The following is a 12728-nucleotide window of genomic DNA, read 5'->3' as shown; positions in this document are numbered from 1 at the left end:
GTTCACTGCATTGTTATGCTGGTGGTCTTATCTCATCAGTGGATGTTTTGTATGTTTTTTTAATTTTATTTTTTGGATGCATTTTCATAAGGCTGTTCTGAGGGGGACATTGTGTACTGGGAGCTGGATGTATTTTGAGAAAGAGACACCACTACAAAGAACTCTGAGTTTAAATTGCAAAGATGGATGAAGTAAAAACGAGGGATGGTTATTTTGCTTTTTACAGATGGGAGCTGAAGCAGGGGAGCTGACTGTTGTGGCCAAAGTCACCCTGGGAGTCCCTGGAATTGCATCCTGATCTTTGAAGTGCAGTTCCAGTATTTTACTATATATTGTCTTGTGTTCCCTTGCTGCTGAGTGTGGATTTGATATGCACATGTGTAATGAGCCAAGCATGTTCTGCATATGTTTGGCCAAATTGTGACCTCAGGGACATGAGGGGAGTGCTCCCTGGCTGGGTAGGAGAGCTTCCATGGCTGGGCTCATCCAGGGACAGCAAAGCAGCGTTGGCATTTCCTTTATGAAATGAAAGTTTGGTGGTTTAGCATCTGAGGGTTCTGGAGAGGCCTGGCAGGGCAGTGGGTGATGCTGCATGACTGATTGTGTGACCCCTTGTACTGTCTGAGCACCAGAGGCTGATTAATGATTAGTGTGTAACAAATTAATAAATCAATACCACAGACAAATAAACATCCATTACAGGGGGCTCTCAAGTCTCTCTCCTCTGGGGGAGAAAGGGAGACCTGCAGGCATTACATTCTTCATTGACACAGATGCCTCTGGACTCTGTGCTCTCCTGACACCTTGCAGAGGGAATGTACCCTTGAGATTAATTATATTCCATAGGTGGTTCAATATGTGCTGGTAAAAACCTGACATTTTGGGCTTAGTTTTGTTGTATGCAGATGTTCTTGCAGGGAAGATGAGTGGTCAGCACAGTCAAAATTGGCTCAGGAGGAGCAAGCCCTGCCCTGAAGGGGTTTTTCCACAGGGACTCATTTCAGACAATACCTTTGAAGTCTAGAGATAAGATTTCATTGCCCAAGCTCCCTCTGTAGCTTTGTGGAGAACAAGGATCCTGTGGTGTATCATTTAAAGTCTGAATTTGGACTGCAGTCCTGAATCATGACCAGAGTTTAAAAGTAATGCATGTGGCACATCAAACACTGCTGACCTGAGCCTCTCTCAGCCAAAATCAGGCAACAAATTGAGTTACTGTGCTGTCATCATTGGGCTGTCAGAAGCATAAAAATTTCTGTGCATCTGGCCTTGTTTTTCAGAAATAAAAAAGCATTTAAAGTTGGTGTGATACATTATGGAATGCAGGTAATTAATGCCCTTGTAACGACCAAAGGGAGAATTCAGACAGAATTCAGATGTAGTATCTGAATCTGTACAAACACCTACAAATCCAGAATGGGACAGGGGAGTAAATAAATCCCTGATTGGCCTGATTTTTCCAAATGTGTGTGTACTTCTGTGCTATGCTTAGGGCATAATTTATGTATTGCAATAAATAACAAGTATATGTGTGCATAATTAGGAGGGACCATAAAGAAAAGCAGTTGATGAAATTGAATTATGCATAATAAAGCTGTAATTTTTCAGGGAAGGCTCTAGTCATCAAGAGAGAAAGTGAAGCTTGTTTGTTTTGTAAGTGTTGTGAGAGACCTGAACTGGGACTAGAGTCTTGTAAGACTTTGTAGTTTTTGTCTCACGGGGTTTGGGCAAGACCAGGTGAACAAACCAACATTTTGGAACCTGAGCTATAGGATAAACTTTGCAATCTGCCCTTATGGGGACTGTTTAGGAGGCTTACAAGACAATGCTGTGTATTTATCTACTTTTCCACTGTAAAAATGTATAAATCATCATTATAGAGCCCTTCTTCAAAAGATAAAGTTTTGGCTCACTAGGTTTGAAGAGCCATTCTCATATTTGGATGCTTTTACACATCCATGACCACTCTGCATGTGCTTTATTCAGCTTTAAAACAAGTCCACCAACACTGCCAAACACACATGAGATGAATGTAAAATACATTCCAAATAATCGCAGTATTTATGTAATTTGGTGTCTTGTGTGTTCCAGAAACTCTCAACAGCTGGTTAACCCCAGCAGGAGCAGTGAGCTGAGAGGGGCACAGGAAGTGCCAGGGTCTGGCTGCCCAGCAGAACCAGCCAGGTCCTGCCTGTCACTGCTGCCAGGTGAGGATGGATTAGCACTGACTCCAACAGTGCAAATGAAAGGAAAATGGAAAGCAGATTTAGGAATTCTTTTTCCTTTCTTAGTCCTTTAAATGTAAAATTCTGTGTCTATACGTGCAAGGCATTTTAATTGAGATTTGTTGAGTATGAAGAAGGTGGTTCCCTCTCAAGTTAAACAGCTCTGGCCCAAGGTGAAGGAGTAAGGCTCAAGCTGTCCATTGCTTGTGGCTATCCCAGTAAAATACTGATTTGCTCAGCACCCCTACTGTAAACAAACAGAAGGGCAAACAAACATAGTGAGAAACCTGGTTTGGTCGAATCTATGGCAAGAGCTTTTCTCATTTGCACATGAGTAACTGGAATTATTGTGGACACAGCTTCTGGGAGAACAGAAGCATCAGCAGTGCTCTTTGGGAGCCAGGTTATTGTCCAGTTTGCACTGCAGTGTGTTCCCTTTACCTGGCACCTGGCTCAAGACCCCCAAAAGTTGTAGGTTAAGGTGAATTTTCCTGCTTTAAATATTCAGGGCCCACCTCCTGGAGCAGAGTTCTCTGGCCCAGCAGCACCACTGCCCCTGCACTCCATTGTCCTGTGCAAAGCAGCAGAGCCAGCCTGACTTCTCAGGCCTTGGCCTTAAGCAGCAAGGGCTGCTTTGTTGCCACAGAGCGCTCCCAACTTGGCCTGTGACTACAGCCAGGGAGGAAATGAGCTGGGGGAGAAGATGTCCGTGTCCATAAACCTTGTCCCTTCATGCTTCCTCACGTGGCAGTCAGTTAGATCTCGCTTCTCCTGAGAGACTGTAAATATGTGGGGTTTGTTCATTAACCAGTGCAGTGCCAAGATGGAATCTGTAACACACGTGATGGGAGCAGAGAAACCACACAGCTTTCATCAAACAAAGGACATGGCTGGGCTCTGGCAAGAGGAGCATAATGGCTTTTATTTTTTCCAGACAGGGACTGGAGCTCACTGGGGTTTTTTGGGCTCTTGCTTTGTTTTTGTTTTGCTCCAGCTTTTAAGGATGAGAATGTTGTGTCTGACGCGTGTCAGCGAGCAGAGGAGATTCACGAGCAGAGCTGGGCTCGTCTTGCTCCCCGGTGAGGAATAAAAGCATTGCCCGTCTCTCACTTCGGGAGGAGGAGGAGGGGCTGCGGGAAGTGCGAAGGCATTGTCAGGCTCGGGTCGGGCTGGAGCATCGCGGATTAGCCGGGTGTCACTCGGCAGCCTGCAGGCATCGCTGGGAAAGCCGCAGACAGAAATCAGAAATGTGCGTGCAGGGCTGGGGGCGAGGGCTGCCACGGCTTGTTTGGGTGCAGGGCTGCTCTCCACGTTTGTGATCTTTTGGGAAAGCAGTCAGGAAAATGGACTGAATAAAGAGCCCTTCCTTTATCAAGGAAGCAGAGAAAATGGCCACTTCTTCAGCCCTGTGTTGGAACTCTAAGTGATGCTGTTGTTAGAGCTGTTAAAAATTTAGATTAACAAGAATTGTGTCTACATTTAATTCCAATCTGGTACCTGCAAATCTGATTTTGCACCCAGGGAAGCTGTCAATGGAGCCACCAAACTGAAAGTGTGGTGCTGGTGGGGAGTGAAGATTCTTTGTTCTGTTTATTTCTTCATGGTTGCATCTGTTTTTGTTTTTGAAGTCCGTAGGTTTATTTCAATATTTAGTGACTTTTTAGTTTATTTCACTTTTTTAGTCAGGCAGATAAAGCAGTGAGGGGGAAAATATGAGGCAAGGGGCTAAATTCAGAGTCACTTGGGCCACATACACAGCCTGTGACCACAAGGTGTAAAGGTGTTAATTTCCATTAATAAAAGCACATTGTATTGACCCATCACTTCCAAATTTCAGCTCAATCTCATCTGGAACTGCAGAGTGCAGTTCACCTAAAACAGGACACATGAGGTTAACAGAGTTATTATGTTTTAAAATTATTTCTCAATACCATTAGTCTTTTCCATGTATGACTGAGGAACAATGTTTTGTTCACTTCCAACCCAATCAGTTTCACAGCACAACAGCATCAATTTCCAGTACAGTTAAATTTATTCCAGTATGGTCCTGTGAAATGGTCTGACATGCTTTCAGCTAAATGCCAATTTGATGGGATGTGAAAACCACAGGAGTCAGGAAGAAGGTAATAGTCTGTGAGCAGCCCTTATCTGTCTTGCTACAAGGGCTTGGCTTCAAGGAGAGCAAAACACAACACACTGAGGAACCTAAAGCAAGAAGGGGCTGGGCTGGGCTGGGCTGGGCTTCACAGGGAAGCAGAGGTTTTTGGTCTGGTTTGCCTGTGATTCTGTTAGATCAATGTTTGTCCCTTTGCTACCTTGTATGAGGTGGAAGGAACCAAAAAGAATCCTTCACTAAAGGAAGAGAGTGTGTGTGAATGGGGAGCTTTATGTCTCTGAAAATTATAATAATGTAATCTACATCCTCTGGTTTGTAAGGAAACAATCTCAGAACTGAAGTTACCTCAGGCAGAGAGAGCAGCCAGTGGGATGAGCTGGAAACACGAGTTTGTTGCTCAGGTTTAGGGCTGCACTGAGTGTCACTGGGATGTCACAGATGTCACTGCAGAGATGTCTCATGCAGAGCACTGAGGTTTATTCTCCAAGCACCCTTTTAGGCACTGGATCACTTGTCTGTGCACAGGCTGTGGCTGCTTTTCATTTTGGTTCTTTCCAAATGTACAGCAACTCCTGTATGGTGATTGCAACCTCAGCAGTGCTACTTAGTCAGAATCACCAGCCACTATGATCTAATAAAAAAACTTTATTCTCTATAAAATGCATTTTAAATAAATAGCAATCTTTTGACTCTGAGCTCCTGGTAAAGTATCTTATATTAATGAACTTATAAATAGCAAGTGCCAGTTCTGTGCCAGTTCTAACAGCATGGAAAAGAACACATTGTGAAGCAAAACACCAGGTTTTTGTCCCTCAATTTTGTTGTTTGTTAAGTGAGTGCTTCTGAAAAAGATAATTTTGATTTCATTGTTCTTCAACTTAAATACAGCTGCCATTGAAGCCTTTGCTGTTATTTCATCACACACGCAGGAGAGCACCTGCAGGGACACATCCTTGGTGGCAGATGTGGGGCTGACCTGTTTCCACCTCTGGCTCTGGTGCCTGGGTATGAGATCCAGTAACATTTCTGTGCGTGCAATTCTGAAGGGCCATCCACAGCTCTTCTGTAAAATGAATCTGTTAGCAAAGTTTACTGAAAACAACACTAAAGGCCAGATGGCTTCAGCTTTCTGAGAAAGTTTTGTCAACCAAGGAATTGCTCTGCAGCTCCCTGTGCTCCCCAGAAGCTTTGCAGAAGACCAAATGAAATTTTGGTTGGAGCATCAAAGACATCTAAATACACTTACATCTTGTTCTCATATTTTGGTTCTGCTGTGACTTGCACAGAAACACAGGTCTAACACTTTTATACAGAATTAAAATTGTTTAGACCTTTGTTGTACTTTTGAAGTGATGTGATTTTGTTTGGAAGCATTTTCTGGTGTATGCAGAGTTTACTGACACTGTCCTGACCTTGGAGACATGTGATATTTTACAGTGTGCAGTGGCATTTATGCACCCAGCCTGCCTTCAATAAATAGGTTAATTTCCACAAATTAAAGGCCAGGTTTCAAACATAACAAGGTGATACAATAATTCTGTAATGGTGTTTAGGATTCAAAACTGGGGCAGACGACTGGGCAGTCCTTTGTCAGCTGCAAATTCACAACTTCTATAAATTTTTTCATGTAAAATGTTTTGCGAAAAAAATAGTCAGGTTTGTAGTTTCACATAACACCAAAAACCCAAATATATGGGACAAATAATAACTGACACATTTATGATAAAGAAATTATATAAAATTTTAGATTATATTCTTTGCACATCCCAAGTTAGTGTCTATCAAAGTATCTCCTGAAGTAAAGGTACCTTAAATGATAGAATGTACAATACAAAACTTTAATGTCAGGCCAGAGGTAATATTCAGACATTAGAATAAGAGTCAGGAATGTCCAACTGTAGATGCTGGACAAAGAATTTATTTTGGTTTTTGAAATCAAACCATGCTCATCTGGATTTGGATTTCACTTCATACAAACATGCAATGGGTATGTGGTGCTTTGATTTATTAATATAACTCTTTAAAAGCCAGTGGAATTCCCCTTTTATTTGGCCTGAATTAATGTAATTTAATTGCTACTAAATGCCATATCAATCATTATTATACCTGTTTATATAAATCAGGCAAGAATAAGATCTTATGATCTTAAAATAAACTGAAGAACCACATACCACATGATTAAAATAAGCAAGAGATACAAACCTGGCAATGACAAGAAAGCACACTGAATTTAAATATTGTTCTTACAATTATCTTGGTTGTCCAAAGAACAGTGTACACAGGTTATGGTTAGTAGCTAAACTACAATTTAACTTCAATTTCCAGAGTCTGATTCCAAGTTATTCTTTATTCTGGTTTTTAAATAAAGTGTCTGAAGTTACTTCTGCTATGTGTTCTCCTTCTTGGGTAATCTTTCCAAAGGATATGACTCACTTCTCCATTATTTGTAAAGAGTATGGAAAAAAGTAAAATATTATTATTTTGTGGGCATTTGGAAATGGATGTTAAAAAAAAAAAAGGTGGGATGTTGATCATTGTGAGTCATTTCTTGGGAAGAAGGGAAGAACAAACACTGGCTGCTGCCTTACTGCTGTGAAAGCCAAGGACTTAGTGCTGACTCAAGCAGTAGATATTGATGGCTGCAGAACACAAAGGAGATCCTGCAGCAGGGTTAAAGAGGAAAACCTTTCCCCTGTAAGTGATAAGAAGTTAGAGGGAGCTGCCTGTGTTGATTTCCTGGAGGCTCTTTTTTGCTTAAACAACCTTCTGGTGTGAACACCTTGGCCAGTTAGAATTACATCGTGCAAACATTTGCAGCAGCTCAATGAGTCTCCTCCTGGGTCCCCAGAAATCCTGGCAAACCTTCAGGTGCACAGTGAAGAGCAGGAGTGAACCCAGGGCACTGAGGGAGCTGCCCCAGTAACTCCAGAGCAATCACCTGCAGCCTCTGAGCATCCTTCCCTGGTTGGTGCAAATATTGCTATACACACAACTGAAGCCATAGAAATCCTTCGTAATCCATTTGCATACTGATCAACTAACGGAAAAGACCTGTTTTGATACCAAAACTGATTTTTCAAAGTGACTCTGGGTCACTGTGGCCCTTGTGTACTTTATTTCTGTACTAGGAACTACTCACTCACTTATGTGTGTAACAGCACAAAATACCTGCAAAGCATAACCAACACAAAACTCAGTGTATTTTATGAGTATTTTATGAGTATAGGTTCTCATGGTGAAATAATTATTTTAATTTGCATTGTCATTCCAGTTTCCAATTAATATTTTTAAATTACGGTCTTATTAGTGCTAATAAAAATAGTATGTGCTCTGTGACCTTTATCTGAGTCTATTCATTGTTATTTCTAAGTTACAAGCAGAAGCTCTGAAGCAGAGTTAGCCTGGATGCCATAGATTCAATGAAGTAAAATGAAAATGTTCACACTTTACCAAAATGATTGTGGATTTTTAGAAAGAATAGAAATGCACAACAGTCCACTCCAGGATATTTTCTTAGGAATGCAGATGAATCTTTGTGCCTCTTTATTTCATAATGTCACTTAGAAGACTCACATGGTCACTTCATTCTAATGACAGATCCTTTGCAGCTTTGGACTTGATAATCGTGCTCAAGAGCCAGTGCTGGAACACCTGATCTCCAGCCAATAAATCCCTGGGTCGTTTTAGGTACTGGAGGAGATGGAAGCACCTAAAATCAAAGTAACATGCAAAACTGAATGATGAAAAGGTTTTTGGTTGAAGTTTCTGCAACACTGCCTTTTGTACTGTAGTATTCTAAAATCAACAGTCAAGTCATTGTTTACTAGTGTATGTTGGAATTTTTTTTTCTAAGTTTGGTTCAATACTAAGGGCTTTAATTGCTTAACATTATTAGAATTTTTGTATTATTATTATTATGTATGGAAAAAGCTCAAGCAGAAGATAATCATCATCATCATCTTTAAAACTAATTAACTTCAGTAAACAGGAGAAATACTGTTTCCTCCTTGCTGTAATATATTTGGTAACAATGCAGCTATGGAATAATAATTTTAAATCCAAATGCCGAAGATATTACTGACCAAGCTGGCTTTTACATCAAGAACTACTTATTCATTCTACCTTCCTTCTACTCTAAAAGATGGGTGAGCAGCAAGTTAATCTGCAACTAATCTAGCTAAAAAGGAAACAAAACAAAAGCCAACAGACTCTGTTCAGTGACTGCTGTGCTTACTTTGGCTGAATCATCTCAATTGGGCACGTTCTATCATTTCAGCATCTGGGGACTTAGCACAGAAATACACAGCAAGAGAACAATGTTTCAGTTCTCTTGCCAGAGTTGCTTCACTTTGTTCTTTGGCCAAGATTAGAAAATGTTTATGATATTTAGGTGGAGCAGTTCCTCAGAAAAGATAATTTTTATGGCCAAAAGTGCCACCCACTGAGCAGGATAATGAAGGAAATCATGTCCCACTTTTGGTCTGGGGGAGGGGACTGCAGGAGCTTTTATTAGTCTAACCTAGAGAGAACAGATTTGACTGTTACCACAAGGTAAATGTGCAGAAAGACACTTCTGAAAAGGATGTATGAAACTTCACTCTGAATATGTAAAAGGTGACCTAAATCACAGCCAGCCCTTCTCTTCCTCCCAGTTCTGAGGTGAAATGGAAACTCAGTTCCACTGTGCACCAGGCTCTGCACACTTGGGGAGCAGCTGAAACCCGCAGGATTTGTTAATGCACCAACACCCCCACGGGGCTGGGACTCAACTGGAACTGCAACTGGCCTGACATTGGAGGTGTGGGACAAAACTGAGGAACAAGGAGCAGCACTGGCAGAAATGATGCCATTTCATTGCTTTGCCACACTCAGCACTAGCTCTTAATTCTTATTTTAATTTAATCTCAATAAAAGCTTTTACTACTTCCATACCTTATCTCCCCACCCTTGGAATCCTTTGAAAGAAAGCTAGTTCAGCAAGAAAGAACTTCCAATCTCCTTTATTTCCCTAATCTTCTCTAAGTGGACTAACCTTCCTTTTCATTAGCATATTCTGCTTCCCCTTCTGTAAGTTCCTCTCCCAATGTCACTGCTTTAGCTGCCTGTGGACTCACCCTATTCACTGGTGATCCTGACACACTGTATTTATAAATTAAACCATCAGTCACATTCTACTCTCCAGCTATTTGACAGCTTTAAGACCCTGAATATACATATAAATCATAGAAAACAAAATAATTATGACTTGGCTTATTAGAACTGGCTTCTTATTAATTTGTGGTACTGAAGAGGACAGTGGTATTGTCTCTGACAAAAAGCAGACTCTTAAATAAAGATAGAAAAATTACAACCATAACCAAAGGGCAATTCCTTGTCTTAAACAAATGCTTTTAAAGCATAGTTTGGCTTGCAAATGCAGTTTACTTTGACCTTTAGTTAAAGACCCCCCTCTATAAAACAACTGGTTTTCAGAGCTTGTGTGGTTTCTTAAAACAGATGTTGCTGTATTGCAATTTTCAAATCTAATTTTCTAACCTTAATGTATTTTTCCACAGGTGTCACAGGTCGAACCTGCAGGTGATCTGGAAGCTGTAGCTTGGGCTTTGCAGCTTCTTTCTTTTCAGGTCCAAGCAACTAAAACCAAAACATATTTAAAAACTGGACTCTTTAACTTTGGAAATATACTGTAATATGTGAAATCCACACCATTCCCCTCATTGTTGCAGATGAACTTCCTGTTCTTTCCACCTCAAGCAGGATTATTTATTTCAGTGCTTTGGAAATGACTGGACTTTTTTTTTTGTTTCAGAAGACATGCAAACTTCATTTTTAACTATGGAGGGGCTGTATCAATCCCGTTCTTTAGCAGTGAAATACTGTGATTCCAAATGTAACATCATGTGCTACTGTATTCTAATATCTAAACATCACTGAGAAGAGACATCACTCCAAATATTTTCATTTGTTGTAGATTCCCCCACTGACAATTTAATTAGCTGGAACCTTTTCCCCTAGATTTTTAAAATACCATATGGAGAGACAAAGGGGAAATATTTTCCTGTCAGTGTGCATCTAGTACTTGTTAGCACTATTAGGAGTCATGCTTCTCAAGAGAAATCTATCAGAATATGCACAGCATATAAATTACCACTTGACATCTTTTATTCAGAAGAAAATGGAATATTTGAACCATTTCAAAAGTAGTGCAGTTGCTACCTTGGATGTCAGCGTAATAAAGCATACTCAGTACACTTCTGATCTTCTGTGCTCTCATAATTTTGTGTCCAGATAAATTTGCGCTCAAGTAGATTTCATGTGTTTTATGTATTTTATGTATGATAAGCCATATTACAGGCCATTCAATTTTACCTCTTCAAGAGGTGTTTTCAAAAATCCCCATTTCTCAGCCCATCTTTTTGCAGCATCTCTTTCATTTTCAACACGGTTTTTCCTGAAACCAATACAAAACATTTAAGATTACTTTGAAAACTTTCATTAAAAAAAACTCCCAACACGCCAACCCCAACTACCGATGTCACAAAGCACAGCACTTCAGCTGGAATCTTTGAACTTCCATCTCAAAGCAGTGCGTTTATATACAAATTATCATTATCTGACTCTGAGCTAATGAGAAAATACTTTCCAGAGGTTTGAAACGGTGTATGTGAAACAGTGAACACTGCATGGGAACACTGCACTGCTTTTAAATTACGTTAAGAAGCGGAGGAGGTTAGAAAGTAAGCACCAAAGATGCTTTCAAATATACTCTCATTTACTGTGTTGGTTGATGAGGTGCCCGGACCCCGCAGCCGGTGGGGGCAGGAGGGGTGCACTGGAGCCACCTCTAAATCTAAATGACTTTACACCAAGGCACGCTTCACCCAGCGCACACGCTCTTTAAACACACAAGAGAACTCTTCCAGCGCGGAGCTGCGGGCCGGGAGGGGAAGGACAGCAGCGGCAGCAGAGCAGCGGTACTGCCGGCCCGGGCGGGCTGTTGTTACCAGTTGTTATCCTGGGCTATGTAGTTGATGGGCTCCATGGGGTCGGGGCCGCGCCGCCTCAGCCCCGCCGCGGCCGCTCGGGCGTTGCGGGGCAACGGCGGGAACTCGTGTGGGCGGGCACAAGATGGCGGGAGGGGCGGGAACATGTTCCATGGAATGTTGGGAGGTGCCCACACACCCACCGAAGGGAAGGATCCCCTTCTCTCGTCCTTTGGGAGCTCTCCCGTGGCACCACAGCCATGTCTCAAGGGGAAAAACCGAAGAAATTCCCACTCGCTGCTTTGTCGAGGGCCCTCAGGCGGGCACAAGATGGCGGCGGGGAGTCCCGGTGGGCGGAAGGGGCGGGAACTCGTGTGGGCGGCACAAGATGGCGGAGGGGCGGGCCTAAGGTAATGAGGGGGCGGGTCAAAACGCGTAATAAATTAATGTTGGGAAGTGCATATATAGTCATTGGGGGGAAGGATTACCTTCACTTGTCTTTTAGAACCTCTTAGTGGCGTCACAGCCGTTTCTCAGGGGAAAAATAAGTAAAAAATTCCCAATCCATGCTTTCTTGAGGCCCCTCAGGAGGCCAGGGGAAGTGCTCAGTAATTTTTTTGGGGTGTCTTTAAATGAAAGGAAAAACATTTGGGTGAAGGTGGTTAAAAGCTTCTTTTTAATCGGCTGTCCTGTTCTCGGTTCCTCTTGCTACACACTTAAAATTGTTTTTTGATAATTTCATAGGGAAACAACACCAATCCTGTGATATGGTGTCTGTGGGTCTCTTTTTCTCGTAAATTTCCCTTACAAGCTACATGCCTATGTCAGAAGTTCTGAGATAGACCTCAACATACTTTATGGCTTCTGTGTGAGAACCCAGAATATACTTATAGCTTGTGAAGGGTTCGTTGTGTTCCAATATATTAATTTTTTTTGTAATTTTTATTTCTTGCATTTGCTGGATAAAACATTCCTACAAATGTTCTATCCAGAGCCAGCTTGCTCTTTGTTTGCCCTCGGTTTAAATGGCTCCCCGATCTCTTTCGTGTTGTCTGGAATTTGACTTGTGTAAACACCCTGGAAATAGTTAATGGGACTCTCACACTACTGGGCACTTATTATCCTTATTAGAAAATAAATGCAGAAAGGTTTTGACTTCAGCTGAGTGGTTCAGAGGCAATGCATTTGAATGTTTAATTACTAGACTTAAAAAAATAATCCAAAGTACCTAAAGTACTTAAATATTTGAGTACGAGAAGACTATATAAATTTCTTAGTTATTTTAGAAGTACTAAGAATGTCTGAGTAAGAGGAGAATAAAAATGTCTTCTGTAGTTCTAAAATAGCAATTAATACTGCTCTTCTGGGTCTCTGAAAATCATTAAAGTATCAACAAATGGAATA

At 41.4% G+C, this 12728-nt stretch overlaps 1 protein-coding gene across 2 annotated transcripts; it reads right to left on the bottom strand.

The window, feature by feature from the left end:
• Positions 1-7572: 7572 nt before the first annotated feature.
• On the bottom strand, positions 7573-11668 carry C20H20orf85 (chromosome 20 C20orf85 homolog). Of its 2 annotated transcripts, none has more exons than XM_030963406.1 (4): positions 11528-11668; positions 10711-10792; positions 9877-9975; positions 7573-8050 (listed from the first exon to the last, which is right to left on the bottom strand). In XM_030963406.1, exons 1-4 carry the CDS (start codon positions 11584-11586, stop codon positions 7919-7921), a joined length of 372 nt encoding a protein of 123 aa, XP_030819266.1. In that variant the 5' UTR covers positions 11587-11668; the 3' UTR covers positions 7573-7918. The 2 variants fall into 2 exon arrangements, with proteins under 2 accessions (XP_030819266.1, XP_030819267.1); XM_030963407.1 differs by lacking the exon at positions 11528-11668 and adding an exon at positions 11346-11449.
• Positions 11669-12728: the final 1060 nt, after the last annotated feature.

This window comes from Camarhynchus parvulus, chromosome 20 (genome assembly GCF_901933205.1).
Source record: "Camarhynchus parvulus chromosome 20, STF_HiC, whole genome shotgun sequence".
NCBI lineage: Eukaryota > Metazoa > Chordata > Aves > Passeriformes > Thraupidae > Camarhynchus > Camarhynchus parvulus.
This window is presented reverse-complemented; position numbering and strand designations above follow the sequence as displayed.

Bases quoted from the DNA above. Each gene is read 5' to 3' on its own strand.
- C20H20orf85 (XM_030963406.1), bottom strand. From the start codon at position 11,586: ATGGCTGTGGTGCCACGGGAGAGCTCCCAAAGGACGAGAGAAGGGGAT. The intron at 10,793-11,527 runs GTGGGTGTGTGG...TATTGGTTTCAG, and splicing joins GAAGGGGATCCTTCCCTTCG to GAAAAACCGTGTTGAAAATG. The intron at 8,051-9,876 runs GTTAGAAAATTA...CTTTGATTTTAG, and splicing joins CTGTGGAAAAATACATTAAG to GTGCTTCCATCTCCTCCAGT.